Here is a 17,693-nt window from a genome sequence, read left to right on the forward strand (position 1 = left end):
GTGAAAAGCTTTGACACAGCATCTACTACCCTCCACTATATATTGGTATATCTATTAATTTAACATTGTTATGATATAAGGGAAACAGGTAAACTTACCCAGTTCTAATTATTTGGTCTGTCTTCTAGTCATTGTGCTGCTAGAGTAGCCATGGTAATCTTTATCAAGCCATAAGCTATGTTATAATTGCAACAGCCTTTAGCATTAACTGTAATTTTACACCATGGCAATACTTCCTTCCTTCTCCACCCAAATAACCACTCCAGTGCAACTAAGTGCTGATAACTTCCTCAGAAGAGGAAGCTCATGTTGGTTTGCCCCACAAGTTTTGCAATCTGCACAATGACATTAAGCAGCAGAAACTGTAAACTATGATGTCACAGCCTAAGACAGAAGAAGAGAAGCTAGTTTACCAGCTTAGCTACCACACTGCATGTCTGCACTATGATTAAGTGATTTGCTATAGCCCACACAAGCCATGTGGGAGCTGGAAGCTGAATTCAGAGTTTTAGGCCATATTCCCAAACTTTATGGAAGATCAGTATTTAGTTTTCAAGGGAAGTTACCCGTCTTGCTATGAGCCCATTTATCAAGAAACTATATTATCAGGAGACATTCTACTAAATAGAGCAAGCATAAATTCAGTTGTATTCTGTCCCTTTCCTCCTCTGCCTCAAAAGCCATGAGGTCTTGTGCTTTCAGGAGGTATAGTCCATTTTGCTTTATTTCCTGAAGAGTTCTTTCTAAATAGATATAGAAGATCTTCTTGAATTGTATACTTAACCTCTACCTAGTTTAACAGCTGCATTTAAAGAATTAGATTAAGCATGAGCCATATGCCATAATCCTTTGCTATAGCAGTTTAAAAATCTTGGTAGAGTCAATGAGTACAGGCCATGTAACCAGATGAAAAGGGTGCACATGGCTACATAAGAGTGACATGCATAGCCAATGCAACAGAAAGGAAGTTTTACATTAACGAAGTACAGCAAGTGCAGAGGATATCTTGCTCATTAAAAATTTTCAGTCAATATTGAATGATATTTCAGTAGCAAGCAATATAGTTTAATATCTGAGTGGATAATACGTATAGCACATCCATTGTGCTATACAAATACAGTTTTAATAGCATGCAGTGTACAAGTCAAAAGGAACAACAAAAGCTGTATTTTCCTACTTTTGATGCTGGCATACATATTCTTTGCTAACTTTCAGCATTGTGTTACTTGGACTTGAGAAGCCTAGAACTCAGTCACTTAGAAGTGACATAGCATACACAGAAGTAGTAAGAAAATAGGTTTTATTTTCAAATTTTATAGAAATATGTTAACAGTGTTTAAAGAAAGCAGCTGGAGAGCAACTTTCTGTATATATTCCAGACAAACTCAGGCACTTAAATTAACAAATATTTTGCTGCTACAAACCCAGCTATCCTGTAATAGCCATTTACATTTTTCTACAGATATTAAAAAGTGAACTTATGACATTAAGATAACATGTAAAAATATTTTTAAAACATGTCCATACTTGCACATTCCCAAGTGTATCCACAGTCAAAATCCCCAAACAAAGGCACAAGCCCAGATTATGTGCACATTAAAATATGTCCATTTTAAACATCCACAGTTGCCTATAGGACACCAAGTTTTCTCCCACTACAGTCTCACTTAGGTATTCCTTTATAAGCAGTGGGAAATGGGGCTCACAGTCAGCCCAGGTCAGCTCATTTTTTCCTTTTTTTTTTTTTTTGGTTGGAGTATTCCACCTTGTTTCACTTAAGTTATATATTAGACATTTAAAGTTAGACTGCAAATTTGTCACTTTTTTGGATACACACAATGGAGTACTAAAAAGTATGTTTAGCAAGTTAGAGAACACTACACACATTCACAAATATTTTGTTGTTCAAGAATTGAATATGATCTTTTATATTTAGGTAATGGTGTACAAGAACTTTGGTACAAGTGTTGTAATAGTGCTTATTCTCATTGGCGTCTTTCAAAAGCCTGCAATGTGCTCATGATCTATGTGTGTATAGCAGATACTGCTTCTGAATCCTTTTTTGACAGGGCTGCACTTGCTGGTGGAGGCTTATACAAACATACTGCCATGACCACAAAGATGATCGAGATGATTTTGCAAGCAGCACCTGGATGCAAAGAACAGAAGAGTCATTGTTGCAGTCACTTTCAGTAGTAGACAAGAGTATTTCAGTCATTTATGAAGTTTCACATGGTGAGTTACACAGTAAGTCTTTTAAATGGATGCTGTGAATTTCAATGTATTTTACATGAACTGCAAGGGGCAGGTAGAGGCAGTCTTCCAACTGACTTCAGACCCCTCACCTGCCTGACAAGTTCATGCTTGCAGCAGCTATTGCCACTACTTTCAGTTCTATATTTCTTCACCCCATTCTAGCCTGAAGTGCAAGTCTTCCTTATTTCTTGTTTCAGTATTGTTCTTCATGGCATCAATATTCCTTTGCCACAAACTAAAACTCCCTACGTACAAACCTGTTAAGTATTCTCTCCTCAGCTACCTTAAAAGCTTGTTCCGTTTACTCATCACTGGCACACAGTGGTGTGTCCCCTTGGGAGAGGAAGGAGAGGAGAAAAAGAGGAGGTATTGTATTTTATCACAAATGAGCCTGAAGTTGTGACTCCCGTTTTCTCAGTTAGAAGATTAGATGTTAGAGTTCAGTTTATGCACTGTAAGTATCACAGTTGCTAGAAGACAGAACAACAGCAGTTATCACAGATGTAAGCTTAGTCCATCTTCCCTCCCCCAGACATACACACCTCACACACTTGAAGGGAACAGATTGTTAAACAAGTTGGGAAAACTTTTCACTAGTGTTCAGAGATATTTTCAAGATCTTGATATTAATTTAGGGAAAAGAACTGAAAGATGACAAGAGGAAGAAAGCTCCTCAGACCTTAAGCTGCCAACAGACCAACCCAGGTAAGACTGAAATGTGTGCCAATTCCTTAAAATTCAGTAAAGTGTAACAATGAAAAAAGACCGAGGATCAAAACTAGTTTGTATTATTGTTATTAAAAAAGTTCTCTAAGTAATTTTTAAGAGCCACTTAATGTGGTCTTGCTTCCACAATATTTTGCTTTTTATTATTTATGAACAAAATAAAGTTTTTTTAAAAAAACACTGCTGCTAAAAAAATAAAAGTTTAAGGTTCTACTTTAAAATTATTCCCATCTAGCAGTCAAGGTCATTATATCTATTACCTTGTACATGTATATAATATGAAGAAGTCACTTACTTATGCCCATCAGCAGATAAGCCATTCTTTCATTGTCATAAACCCAACAGGCTCCTTTAGTTTTACATTCATTAATATCCCACAGAGTACAACTGTTGTCTATAGCAACACCAAACAAAATTGGTCCAGGAATAGTACCTAAAGACCACAGTAACATGTTAGAACATTTGAGTTACTTGGAATCTGTGATTCTGAATAGTCTTACCTGGTCTTAATGCATACAGTGAAATGCCAGACTGGTGGGGAAGATAAAATGGGAGAGTCACACACTAAACATAACATTTTAATCAAAGTCATAGGGCTCATATTACATAGCAAGTGTGCCTCTTCCATTGATCTCAATTAATAGGTGGGATGCACTGAGTGTCAGTTAATGCTTTATGCAGCTCTCACTTCATCGAGCAAGAAGCTTGTTCAAAGACTTGAGCTTCTCGTAACTTCCTCATTTTTCATTGGAAAAGAAAAATGTGATTAAAATTAGGTGGAAAAACAGCTAATCAAGGAAGCAGGATTTTTACTTGAAGGAAAACAAGTCCCTTTCCTCAGATCATGTGCACTAATCTGTTCCAAATACAGAGAACTAAAATATTTTTAGGTTAATATGTTCAAGTATACATTTTTTCCATCACTCAGATGTAGCCAAGCTTCTAGGAAAAATTTCACATAGTAGTGTTTGAAATTATTCCTATGTAGAATTTATTAGATTTGTGTGGTGGAACCTGACAGGCTAACTACATGAAGATTTTCTATTACATCACTTTTTCTTTCCTCAGCTTTCAGAATAGGCTCCTTCTGGGGGAATGTAACAGCAGGTGGCTTTTGCTGAAAGAATGACAGTTACCTATGTTTTATTCATGCCTATAAGAACAAGAAAAGCTACAATAAGCATGCATGTGCTATTTAAAGAGGCATTTGAATCCAGATACCATCCACTTTATAACAAGTATTCTGTAAACCAATTACAGGCTGCTTCAAGCCTCTCCGAGAGCTTCTTAATACATTATTTTTAAGTCTAGAAAAACATCAAATAAGTAGATTATTCAGAGGCAAGTGTTTCAATAAGCAATTCATACCAAGTAGTCGTAGGAACACGGACTGTACTCCAAGAGCAAATGAGCGCTGCTTATCTGGCACACACCTGTGAAGAAGATTTACAGTTTAAGACTTGGTAAACAAGTTTTAACTGTTCCATTTCTCTGCTTTGTCCCTCAGTGAATATGCTTTGTCTTTAAAATACTCTTTTAACTTGTTAATTGCAGAGGGTTTTAGAAATCCAGTGTGCAGAACAAGTAACATTTCAAACAACTTAAAGAGGTGTTTTGACAAGAGAGAAGCAACTCCTATAGCTCATCAATGAATTTTAGATAGAATTAGTTTAACAAAACAGAACAAAAAGCTAGCTTACCAGCAGCACCCTGATATACCGTTGAACGTTTTTTTCCACAGAACAACCAAAGATTTTAGAACAGTGTTAGAATGCAATCCTGAGCTACTATTCCTAAAGAATCAATACATGAATTGAGACTAGGCTTCAGCACTAGTCACCTGACCTTACAATTAATCAGCTCTGGCCTATGTTATTAAACCAATATATCTATTTGTATAAGTAGCAGACTTTACCTCCTTTCCTCCCACCCATTTCTTTCAGATATTTCTCCAGCAACAAACATTTTATCCTGACAGTGTCTTAAAGACACTACCATAAAGATTAAATACAACCTAACTTACTTAAACGTATACAATTTAGTTTCAGCACTCTTTTCTTTAATAACTGCTGTATCACTGAAGTACTGTCAGTGCTAAAAAAGACAGTATTTAAATATTCAGGAGTTATTCCCTCATTCTGGAGTATCTATGAAGATTAGCCATAGAAAAACATTCAAGATGAGCAGTTATCAGCAGTCACTGTTAGGATCATCCTACCCATAAAGGCAAGTAGGGGAAGAAGAATGCATAGTGTGGGCGGTTATTCGAAGCACTAGTACACTGTGACAAACACATAGGGGTTTACACTTGAAGTTGCACAAGATAGGCCCACTGAAAAGATATCAGAATATACTGTAGTAATTTACCTCACATTTAGCCATTTAAATTAGTTTCTGCACATTTAAACTGCTCTACAGTCCTCTTTCCCATAAAAAAATATTTCACCATTTCGGTTGAAGTGTACAAGGATTTAAAATTCCAAACGTTTTTCCTTAGAATTATCTAAATAAAACTGTGTCAGCTCAGTTTTGAAGATAATGCAACACTTGACATCATTCTGCCCCCACACTAATATGACAAGCTTGTTAATTCCAGGTTTACACCAACCCTGAACAGGAGGCTACTACAAAGCACTATTGCAGTGTATCATTCCCCTCCCTGAACTAGAAAGTTGGGAAAAAAGCATCTAACTACACCTCCCCAAAACACCACATGTATAGTGTATGTATGGCTATGCATCATGAACATTTTCTCTCCAGAAGTATTAGAGGTACAAGTCAGATTTCCACATAAAGTGAAACAGCTCTCCTTTCAGAATGAGGATCACATATTTTTAAAAATATTATCTAGCTTTCATGTACATGAGTTTCAGCAATTTGAAAGAAAGTCAAACCACTGGTTAACAGCCACATACATGCTGTCACATTTTACATTAATGACAACTATACATACATCAATATCATATGAAAGGTAGTCTACAGTTCTTGACAGACTACAATTTTGCAAGTCAGAACTTTGAACTGAGACAGGAATCAATAGACTGATTGTTATTTTGTTCTTTTCTTGGTACAATTTGAAATCCTGGCACTACCAATATACAAGCTAGCTGAATATTTTCTTCATCGAAGCACGTGGCACATTTATTCCTTACGTTGACTAAAACAGTCAGGAGTCTTCCCATAAAAAGTAGGAAAAGATTTTTACAAGTAGGAAAGATTTTTTTTTTTTAATAGACTCAAACAGTATCCACTAACCAAGTATAATTACAGAGATAGTTAACAGTGGTATGACCTTCCTGTACTTCAAGTACTGCCTGCTTACTACACAAAGTACAACAGGAAATCCCTTGCACATTGGTTTAAGTCCACATTCCAAAGCAAAAAAACTAGAGTATTTCACTGATCTGAGTTTTCACAAGAATGCTAGCTATTTTTCAGCCCAAAAAAGGTACCTGAGAATGGCCACAGTTGTTGGAGTAACAGCCATAAATGTAAAAACAACTGCAAGAAAGAAGAAGGTCAGGAATAAAGGTAAAAATTTGCATTGTGTTGGACATTTCCCAGGGACAGCTTCGTACAGAAAGTCTTCTGAACCATTTTCTCTTTTCGGTTTCCCAATACAGGAACAGTTGTAGTATGTCTACAAATAATTTATAAAACAAAATTTAGTTCCAAGAATGGTTCTAAGTGACACTAATATGGTAGATGTTCATTGGGTCTGCATCACACAATACAAGAATAAACCCTCACTTTATAGTATGGGAAACAGTCCATTTCCTGATAATCAGTAAGACACTCTTAACCCTCGTTTTTAAAACCGGTTCAGCAGGGCTTAACTGATCCAGCTCACCCAAGCAAAAGTTACTTTTGGTTTTGCAATCTAAAGAGACAGTAATAGTCTTCATTTTGTGTGCAGCAAGATTTTAGGTACAAGCATAAAAAAACCTTAAAACTAAAGAAGATTTGAGAGTGAGAGGCACAACCATATGCCGTACATAATGTTACACAAAAACACCAACAGAGTAAGCCTTGAAATGCTAACTTTTGCACTCAAATCTTATTACAAATCAGTGAAGATAACTGTATACAGCAAATTGTATTGTGTTAAGAAAGGGCAAGGTACAGTGTTCAAGATTTTTTTATATCGATAGATATAGAAAGTCTCTCAGTTCTGGGAAGGCTTGATAAGCCATTTTCATGGCTTTTCATTCATACATCAGGGGCAAATGACATTCAAGGTTTGAAAACTCACAGAAGCACATTGCCATGCATGCAATAAACATTACATTACACTTAAAGATCTAGATAAAAACTGCAGTTTAATTTCAAGGTAGTTGCTGGATTCTACTTTTCTGATTATAAATTCCATTTAAAGTATGTGCAGGTTTAATGTATTTTCAGCATTAGAAAATTTAGTACATTTAGCAGATTTGCAACATGACACTGTACAAGTAAGAAACATACTGTGACTGACTAATAAACCCCTACAATGGAAGAAGGCTCAGGGGAGATGGTAAAGGGTAATATGCCCATGAACCTCAGGGAATAATGCAGGCTGTGAGTGGCCACAGCTGTTGCAAAGAAAGCTATGCAGAAAAGAAACAGCTATGATGGCAGTTGAGTGGCTCACCTGGTGGTGTGTTTCTCCCTAGTTCATTAAGAGAGTGTGTGCTGGTTTTGGCTGGGATAGAGTTAATTTTCTTCATAGTACCTACTATGGGGCTATGTTGCAGACTTGTGCTGAAAACAATGTTGGTAATATAGAGGTGTTTTCATTATCGATCAGCAGTGCTTACACAGAGCCAGCGGCCTTTTCTGCTTCTCATCCCACCCCACCAGCAAGTAGGTTGAGGGTGCACAAGTTGTTGGGAGGAGATACAGCTGCAATAGCTGACCCCAACTGACCAAAAGGATATTCCATACCATATGACATCATGCTCAGAAATATAAAGCTGAGGGAAGATGGAAGGAAGAGCAGGATGTTTGGAATGATGGCATTTGTCTTCTCAAGTAACTGTTACACATGATGAAGCCCTGTTTTCCTGGGGATGGCTGCACACCTACCTGCAGATGGGAAGTAGTGAATGAATTCCTTATTTTGCTTTGCTTCTGTACACAGCTTTTGCTTTCCCTGTTAAACTGTCTTTATCTCAACCCACAATTTTTTTTTCACATTTAGTCTTCTGATTCTCTTCCCTATTCCATTGTTGTGGTGAGTGAGTGAGCAGCTGTGTGGTGCTTAGTTGCTGGCAGGGGTTAAGCCACAACAGAGTGTGAATGTTTCCCTAATTAGCCAGATTAGTATTGGCAGGAGTATGGCTCAGCCTAACATAGAGTATAAGAAGCTAGAAAACTAGCAGAATTTCAAAGAGAGCAATGGACTTGAGCTGGTTTCAACCCACATATGCCTTCCCAACAACTGGAGAGGCCTGGCATCATGATGGTAAGCATATTATAGAGACTGGTAATGGGAATCACACTGGTACTGTGACTGAACAGTGTATTGCAATTGCTCTGTTTTGCTAAGTCTAAGTTACATTTGTATTAGTTTTTTTGCAGTATATTTTGTATCACACTGCTAAATCAGAACTCCTGTATAACATCAACTGTCATCACATAAGTAAATTTGATATTAAACATTACACCCTCCACAAGTGGAATATATAAAAGCATCTGGTCAGAGTATTGGACTCTGATGCATACCAACATTATCCTGCTTAGACAGGCGCTTCCAATCCACACCATTTTTCCTGTAGAAACTACCACTTAGATTCAGAAATACTGTGATTTCCTGCCATACTAAGGAAAGAATGTTTTCAATATTGAATGCATTTTGCAGGAAACCAGAATGACCATGTCAGCTATCTTTGTAGCATAAAGTACCTTTTTCATGTTGTTAAAAAGATGTGATGCACATCCTGCAAAACATGGAGAAAAGTACTGGACTTCATCTCTGCCACAAACTGGGTGGTACATAGAGCGCAAACATCTGCAGTTAGCATTGCATGGTGCTGTTAAGTTATATAGTTTGCCTGTTCTGAAAGGTAAAAGTTAATAGCTTTTTAATAGAGAAATTTTTAAACAGCAGATATATAAATAAGTAATGCAGTACTTATAGTAAAATAAATCTCAAAATATTCAATTCAGGTGATCTATGCAGTTAATTGTTTAAAAGTAAGCCATGTTCCTAGTAGTTACAACTCTAGCAGGAATTCCCATTTATTCTGTACCTTATTATTTTTGTGCTATTATTACTTCCATAGCTTGTTCCTCCAATTTCCATTCACAAAACAGATGACAAAATTCTGTCTCAACCCAATTCTTATGTCATCTCCTCCCTCCCACACAGTTATATACCTGAATTTGTTCAATTTACAGTTTTAAGAAAAAGTGCAACAAGATTAAAAGGAGTATTTGGTGTTGTTTATTCTACTGATCATATTCCAAGGTTTTTTTCCTGTTTTGGATTCAAATCCTGTTGCAAACCCACTGCATTTTTACTATTTTTAACATTGCTATGTAGACATCTAGATTGTTCCAGCACAAAGATGACTGCACATGATAAATGCAGTGTGCCATGGCATACAAAGTCTTAATACACCCAAAAGGAGTTTAAAGATTTTCTATGGTTGTTTAGGGAATGAAGAACAGAGTTTAATTCACCCCTCGCTTACTATAACTACTCCCCATTTAGGCATTTACTTCCAGTATAGGCCATAGTATGGTTGTACTCGAAGTAGTCCCACGATATTATTAGTATGAAAAATCTTAAGATATAACTGGAGAGAATAAAAACACCCTTTGATTTTCTAATAGTAGTGCATTAATAAGTAAAGCAGCTTCACAGGTTAAGAGTTCAGTCAGTTGAAACCAGGATACTGACACTGCCAGTAGTTTAAATATCGTACTGTAAACTGAAAGTTCTAGATTCATTACCTAAAAGGCAGGTTTTTTCAACAGAATTTAAGGTGGTTGCAAATACTAAGAGGAAAAATAATTTTCCTAAGAATTAAGCTCATTGTTTACATAGAATTCAAACTGCACAGAGAATATTAGGGACATCATAACTACCAATATACTTAATTTAGTTGTAGTACAGTTGAACCCTATTAAGTTACATTAGTTCATACATAGAAGAATCAAAGTTAGTTTTATCTGGCTTAAAGTACTACAGCACACCTTAAGCTAATTCACTAATCACAGGTTTGTTCATACAGTGCCTTGTTAGCCTATGAGGCACATCAAGCCTAGAAGTATTTAATCAATTCAGTGGCAATATTTGTCCTGTTTACATATGCAGATAATGTCTCTCTTCCCTGACCTACAAAAGAGGGACTGAACCTTTAGTTATGCATGGTCAGAGAAAATAATATTAAAGTACAGATGAAATACAGTTTAGTGTACAAAGGCTGTTATGACATGGAACTTCTTGTTCTAACACCACTTTTCTAAAGAAGCATAGCAGCTGAGGACATTAAATGGTCTTTAAAAAGCTCTACAGGTTGTGTATTTTTCACAGCAAAACAAAACAAGGAATCCCAGAAACTTGTGGGAATGAACAGAACTACAGAAATAGTCAGTGCATTTCCATTCCTTCAAGTTTTCAAGGAAATACTGGGCAAAAGAATTTGGCAAAAACAATTCTTTGACATTCTTTACTAGACAAAGTAAACCACATCAGTTATGCTTATAGCCTAATTTATTACTAAACAGAGTTACTACAAACAATATACTTTGATTATTAACATATGAACTCAAAAGTGATCCTATACTCATGTGGTTCTGGTACTAAACTTACAAAAGCTTTCCCCACCCCTCCACCTCCAGGCTATTTTTCAATAGAAAGAGAATGCTTGCCATGAATGATTTCTTCAAAATCTCCACAAAAATGAATCTGCATCAATTTCCAAGTCAAATCCCAGAGCACTCAATTTATTCTTTCAGAAGCATTTGTTCAATAGCATAAAGCAGGAGTCAAACACTGGCTATTCTTCCCAAGCTTATAAATTTGTTCAAGCTACCACTACATATTTTAACTGCTTAATCCTTCATGGCAAGCAATTTCAGAATTGGCACTATATTAGTGTCACTAACTGTTCTGATGCTGGGCATATGTCCAAGCTATATTCCAAAATGTAACAGTGAATTAGATATAACTGAACCTTTTTTTTTTTATAATGGATACTGAGTAGAGAGGGTTATTTCAGGATTGGTTAACTCCAAATTGCTGTAGATAAGAAGCCTTTGGCACCAGTTAAACTACATAACTGCCAAAGTTACACAAAACTATTAAATACAAGTTAACTGTATTTAATGTAGGACAAAAATCAATTCAGCTATACCTTTTGTCAGCTGCTTATTATCATAAGACCTGGTATAGAAATATGGATAGCTTCACGTACTATTTTCTATACAACCTCTTCAATGTTTAATTGCTACGTCCAGATTCTTTTGCTCAACATATAACTATAAACATTACACAGCCAAAGTCTGCATCCTTGTTTTCACAGTTCTGAAGTGTCTACGGTAATCTTACAGCTAACATTTTTTGACACTGAAGCAGATTCATGTTTTAAGTGTCAAATGTCAACACTGGCCTTTGAATATACTGTCAATTGATAGAGCAAGTTGTAAAGATGGAATCAGAATGAGTGGTAACTTGGGCTTTAAGGATATTTTTTTCCCCAGTCACCAGTGTATGACATTTGGTTTATTCATTTTGCACGCCTTCTGGAAAAGGAAATACAAATGACTGGTTAAGGTATCATGGCATTAAATTTTTACTCTATTAGAGAACTGAAAGCCTGACTGCCTTCAATCACTACTGCCTCCAAGCCTTCTGAATTTGTCCTCTTAAGCTAAGGTTGTCTATTTTACTGTTTTCACATTTAACTAAATGAGACCTGAAAAATACCTGTTTAGTCTTTCATGTCACTCTTTGCATTTCTGGGAAAATTTTGTAATTTTTGTCAGTTGTTTGTGTCAATGATTCCCTTAAAGGACCTAAGAAAATTAGTAGCCTTCATATTCTATTTGTGCACTTAGTTGCCTCCATGAGTAAGATTTTCCTGTGTTCTTCTATCTGTTGTATGTTCATTTTAAGTCAGTCAAAAAGCATGATAGATATCAAGTGAAGAAACTATATATGCCTAACTGTTGATTAGATGTTTATCATTTTTTCCTAGACGTATTACCAACTTGCATGTGCATTAGAGGCTATAAAACCCATTTCTTCCCCAATCCATCTTCTGCATTTTCACGGTGCACTTCATGTTATTGTGTCAGTAAAGCACAAAGCTACTTTTCCCCATCCTATTTAGGTTCAAATGCCTTTTTATGCATTAGAGCATAACTTATAGATTCTGCTTTTGTACAAGATAGTGGTACCTAACCCTTTTCTAAAATGGGGGATTGGGGGAAAACAACAAAAAATATTGGTAAGTTGTTCCCCCAGCACACTGCCCATGCTTATGATTTTTTCAAATGGCAGCTAGCAGTCCCTAGCTACAAGCCTACTAGAGTTAGTTTTCACAACAGCATCTTGCTCTTTGGCAGACCCTCAAGCAGCTGGAGTTGTCTCTGGCTCTGTCAATTCATGGCAGAGTAATCAACCACTTGAGAGCACAGTTTTGTCACAACTAGCTGCCTTCCTTCTGCTTTTAAACACTGCTCACACTACAGAAATGCACACTACTTAATGTTTCAGTTCTCAGTTTTATAATCTTATCATTAATTCCTTAATAAGGCATGATTGGGCATTTTATACAACATAGTGCCTATGGTGGTGATTTGATCACACACGTTCAATGTTGACGTTTTAAAAGTGGACCTAGAAATCCATTCTCTAAAGAATGCTTATCCTTATCCTTGCAGATACTCATTTTTAATCTTGCTTCATTTTTACTGTCACTTTTCTGACTTTTTCCCCACTGCCCACTGATTTCCAGAGTAAACTTTGTTCACAGTAACAGGAAAAACATTAATCCTAGAATTTTTTACATTTACTACAGATACCTAAAAATGACTGATAGACTGCATTCTCATTAGGAATGAGAGCTGTGTTGTTTAAGGGAAAGAAAAGTATGTATTGTTTAGAGAAGTCTTTCCTATACATTTTAGCCAAAAATTTTTTTGATTACATTTCAGTTAACCATGTTACTCCACCCATTTTATTCATCACTTTGGGTCACTGAGCTATGCTTTCTTTGCATTACATTCATCATCCATCAGCCATTTTACCAGGAAAAAGAAAGTCTCCTTTGTAAGTGGAAGCTATATGTGCTAGAACCTGATGCTACAATGTCTTTGTTTTTCTAGGGAGAAATTTGCAATCAGTTTAAGTTGAAGTGCACCTAAGTGCGCTCTCATGAAATTGTGGCACATGACATATGCCCTCCTGGAACCAAGTGCCCAGATTGTCAAGAGTTGGTTAATAAAACAAGATACAAAAGACGCGCTACTTCCACAGAGATATAAAATTAACTGTAGTCAATACCATGGCTACTATATCTAGAATGGTTACAGAAGCTGGGATCTTTTTGTTGAGACCAGTTTGCTCAGAACATTTTGCAGGTGAGACATAATTACATTTTCTTCATCAGCTGTTACGTAAGGATTCCAAGAACAAAGTTTTTAGAGTTCCATAAAACATTTCCGGTTCATACATCAAGGCAAATATGACATTTTTAAAGGTCTTGTATTCTGTGAAATAGCTTATTTATTCTAAACATTAACACCAAACCCAAGAGTGCATTAAGATATATTTACCCATTATATGTTTCAGAGACACCTGCGAAAGGTTCATTCCCACATTTAGCAAATAAAAACACTGTGTTTAATAGTAGGGCCACTGAACATGTGCTTATCATGAACTTGATTATGCTTTTGCAATCCATTTTGCACTTGGAAACCAAGATGCCACTTATGATTTGGCCTAGTGCTGCTGCTGGAATTAATATAAGCCCTAGAGGAAAACAAGACATCAGCAATTACACAAAAATGCAAGATATAATTAGTGAAGCAATTTAGAGTGCAATTTTATGTTAAGAAAAAAAAATCACAACAGTTACCTGTATCTTAAGATACAGTCCATGTGATGTAATTTTCAAATCATCCTATGAGAAGCTGTTGGCATGAGTAATTTATTCTACCCTTACATCATCTTTAGCCTTTCCAGAAGTTCAGCTTGACAATGCAATTTTATAGCTTTATAGCCAAAACCCAAGTTCAACACAGCAAAACTAGATTACTTAAGAGTACTACATATTGGTCAGGAATCTCTGAACACCTGTAGGCCACCATAAAAATAGAAAATGTTCTTTCATTGCTGCAGTGTTTTTTCATTTGTGTTTTGTTATACATTTGTGTTACAAACTTTTTAATAAGAGGACATAATCACTATTATACAAGAGACAGCACAAGTATAATAAGACATCTACAGAAAGATTAAAAAAAGTAGAGATCAGTGGATCAGCTTTGCTGTCATAGTCCATATAGTCATAATGTTTTATCCTCTTTGCACCATTAGGACTCCAGATATATAACTGAGCATTTTTATATGGCTATTCTACAATACAACACAGAACTCAGTGTAACTTGCACTGACCTGAGACAGCTAATTTTAAAGACAGTTCAGGTACAGTGGCAGAACTGCACAGGCCACAGATGCCCATAGTCAAAGGTAATTTAAATAGTTAACATGGCCATTGGTAACACTTAGACTAGCTGGCTCAACATTAGTTCAGATACAGTTAGCTTTCAAGATCAACGTAGGCATTTCTTTAAAGCTGTACATCTGATTAACACTATCAAGGTCTTCAACTCAAATTAAAAGGAATTAAGACAAGGTCTATACACGAAAAAGGAACATTCAGTTTGCCATGTCACTGCTGATTACTGTTTAACAACTGAACATGTATTCCAGCGTACTTTTATGTAAAACTTGCAGATATATTGTTTTGAAGCAATGATGTCTGAATCATGACAATACTATCTAGTATTATCCAGGGGACTAAGTCATTCAGAAAGTCTCTCCCAAACATACTTGCTTGAGAAAAAGCACTTCAACTAGCATATGCTTACATTGCAGCACTATGTACAGTATATATACAGTTGAAGTAATTTAGCAAGTCATGTTCCAGAAATACTAAGTCTGCCATTTTCCAAGCATCTGTTGGCCTATCTGCCCTGATCCAGTTGCTGTTCTTCCAAAGTAACTGTGTCAGAGATAATCATGTGACCTTACCTAATGCAGCTCTTCCATCAGATTTTTCTCTTTGTTTCTCAATATCCAGCTTTTGGTAGCCTTCCCCTGTTCTACCTATTACTTCTGCATTTTAGATAATAGAAGGAAGTGGCAGTAAGCCAACTATAGAAGCAGCTACGTAATAGTTTTGCAATATATTCTGATTAGGCATTTTACTGTAAGCTATCTCACTGTAATTTTATAGTGGAATTGAAGAAAGGAAAGGTCCAGTCAACGCCTTGCAGGTAAGCATTTTTCCAGTTGCCCTTCAACTTGCTTCCTTTTGTAGGGACTAAGGCTTAATATTCCTTCAGCTGATTTTTAGTGAGGAATATTAAAATGTTTTCACCACGAATAAGAAAGGAATAAAGCACACAGAATTCTCATTCTACTTTGAATATGAGTATCAACTCTTCTGAACCTACAGAGAACAAGTAGATTTTCACCCTTCATGAATCAAGTACCAGGGTTTTCATAGGGCAGGCAAGAATAATATAAAAATACTGTTTCTGCTGTGAAAACTGCATTTCATGTAAGTATATTCACAAATATCTCAGACAAACACAAGATGCCTATATAAGCTTCCACCTATAACGCTAATGAGGTGTTCAGCACAGTAAGATTTAAAAAATGAAAAGCCACATTACCTCCAAGAGTTGCTGAAATACTTGAGGTCTTTCCAAACTGACTTTCTATAAACTTCGGTAGAAATGTGGCAAAGCCAGTGGCAACTAAAGCTTCTGAAGAACTGGCTATTATTAGACTCATAAGCACTGGATTCTTCAACAGTATCTATGGGGAGAAATTAGCATAACACTCAGGAAATTATTTCATTGCAGTACCATGGAAACAAGAAGTCCCTATATTTTAGAGCAGATACTGTCATGTGGAATTTCACTAAAATGTTTTTCTTGCTTTAACAGTGTTAAGCATCAACAAATAGAATATGTATTAAGTTACCAGTACCCTGGAGATTTCCCTGTCGCAACACAATAAAGAGGCAATTACCTTTCTAAACACTTACATATTACCTGAAAGCAGTTCTAGTAAAGTCATGATATCCTTACCAGGAGAGCCACGGGAAAGTCTTTAAAACTCTTTCCAATATTTTTGGTCTCAACAAGTACCTCACTTCCATCGTTATGCGTTTCAGAGATTTTTTCAGCCTGTATTTTTGCTGTTCCTACAAACGGGTATATTTATTGACAATGAAAACACTGAACACCTGTGCTCTTAGACTTAAAGTCAGAAAAAGCATCAAAATAAGTGTTTTCCTCCCTTGGGAAAACTAGCTCAGACGTTGGAAGTCTTCTTGACTATTTTATTGGTACAGATCCATAAAAAGATGAATACTGTATCAATGCAGAAAGAATAATTTGGCTGAAAGTATCATGCTTCCATAGGAATGCTTTGGCTGTAAGATGATATCAGGGATATCCTAAGAATTTCAGGCTATCCTGAAGACCATTCAATTTTTTTTTTTTTTTAAATCATCCTTACATTCTCCCCAGTTCCCTATTCATTGTTTCTTTCCCTCCATAATTTTTCTTTCCAGAGAAGCACAGTAAGTTCCTTTAGATACTCTTCCAAGGGATTTGTTATATAAATCTGCCTGAACAGTAATTGTATTTGAATTATTCTTTTTTAGAAGACTTCTCTGGGATGCTTTGATTCATGCTTTATTATTGCACCCAAAACAGAAGGCAATAGAGTCAGAGACAACAATGCATAAGTCAGTGGGATTTCTTTATGATTCTTGCTGAGTAACATAGCAGCTTTAAATACAGTCCTGGGTGCTTAGTTGCAAGGACCTTCCAAACTTTGACCATCACTTTCCATGTTCTACTTGTTTCCAGTCCTATTGTACATAATTACATACATAGGATCCTCCCTCTAGCCCATTTGCCTTATTTTAAACGCTGCATATTGGAAACAAGATATTTATCATCAGGTTTTAGCCAAAGACAGTCAACTGAGAAACAGAATCAGAGAGGAATAAATCACTCAGTCCAGCAGTGTAACTCACAAGTATAAACAAATCTCTCTTCCAAAGTAGCCCATTATTGTTAAATATTTACCTGGTAGGTGTTTTGGAAAGCACGAAAAAGGTATTATAAGCAGCCAAATTGCAAAAAAGCATGCAATAAATGCTATCCACCATGCTCCAAGCCAACGTGGGTCATCTTGATCCATCTTTGAACTGGAAAAATAATTTGGAAAAAGCAGGTTTACCATTCATTAATTCCAATCAGCAATTCCAGATGAGCTGGAATTTATTTTTAATACTAATTTAACAGAAAGCCTTTATTAGTCTCATTCTTGTTTTCTACATATATTAAATGTATTGTTTGCTTGTTTAAAGCATTTTCATCAGCTCTATTATAATATTACATTCTACCAAATACAGCTTTCAACCCATTAGTCAAATTCATTCTGATTCAAAGGCCACTATTTGGCCCCGATTTCT

At 36.1% G+C, this 17,693-nt stretch overlaps 1 protein-coding gene across 1 annotated transcript in view; it reads right to left on the reverse strand.

The window, feature by feature from the left end:
* Positions 1 to 1,576: 1,576 nt before the first annotated feature.
* Positions 1,577 to 17,693, reverse strand: part of SLCO4C1 (solute carrier organic anion transporter family member 4C1) — a gene marked incomplete at its 5' end in the record, with an annotated part of 32,387 nt that continues 16,270 nt past the window's right edge. Inside the window, 9 exons of the mRNA XM_082012829.1 lie at positions 1,577 to 2,149; positions 3,278 to 3,415; positions 4,351 to 4,415; positions 6,435 to 6,622; positions 8,866 to 9,019; positions 13,750 to 13,945; positions 15,874 to 16,018; positions 16,294 to 16,409; positions 17,305 to 17,426. Of these exons, the coding sequence (XP_081868955.1) occupies positions 2,025 to 2,149; positions 3,278 to 3,415; positions 4,351 to 4,415; positions 6,435 to 6,622; positions 8,866 to 9,019; positions 13,750 to 13,945; positions 15,874 to 16,018; positions 16,294 to 16,409; positions 17,305 to 17,426 (1,249 nt within the window). The 3' untranslated portion in view covers positions 1,577 to 2,024. The remainder of the gene's footprint in view (positions 2,150 to 3,277; positions 3,416 to 4,350; positions 4,416 to 6,434; positions 6,623 to 8,865; positions 9,020 to 13,749; positions 13,946 to 15,873; positions 16,019 to 16,293; positions 16,410 to 17,304; positions 17,427 to 17,693) is intronic.

The sequence above is a fragment of the Phaethon aethereus genome (genome assembly GCF_964289735.1).
Source record: "Phaethon aethereus genome assembly, chromosome: Z".
In the NCBI taxonomy this organism is placed as follows: domain Eukaryota; kingdom Metazoa; phylum Chordata; class Aves; order Phaethontiformes; family Phaethontidae; genus Phaethon; species Phaethon aethereus.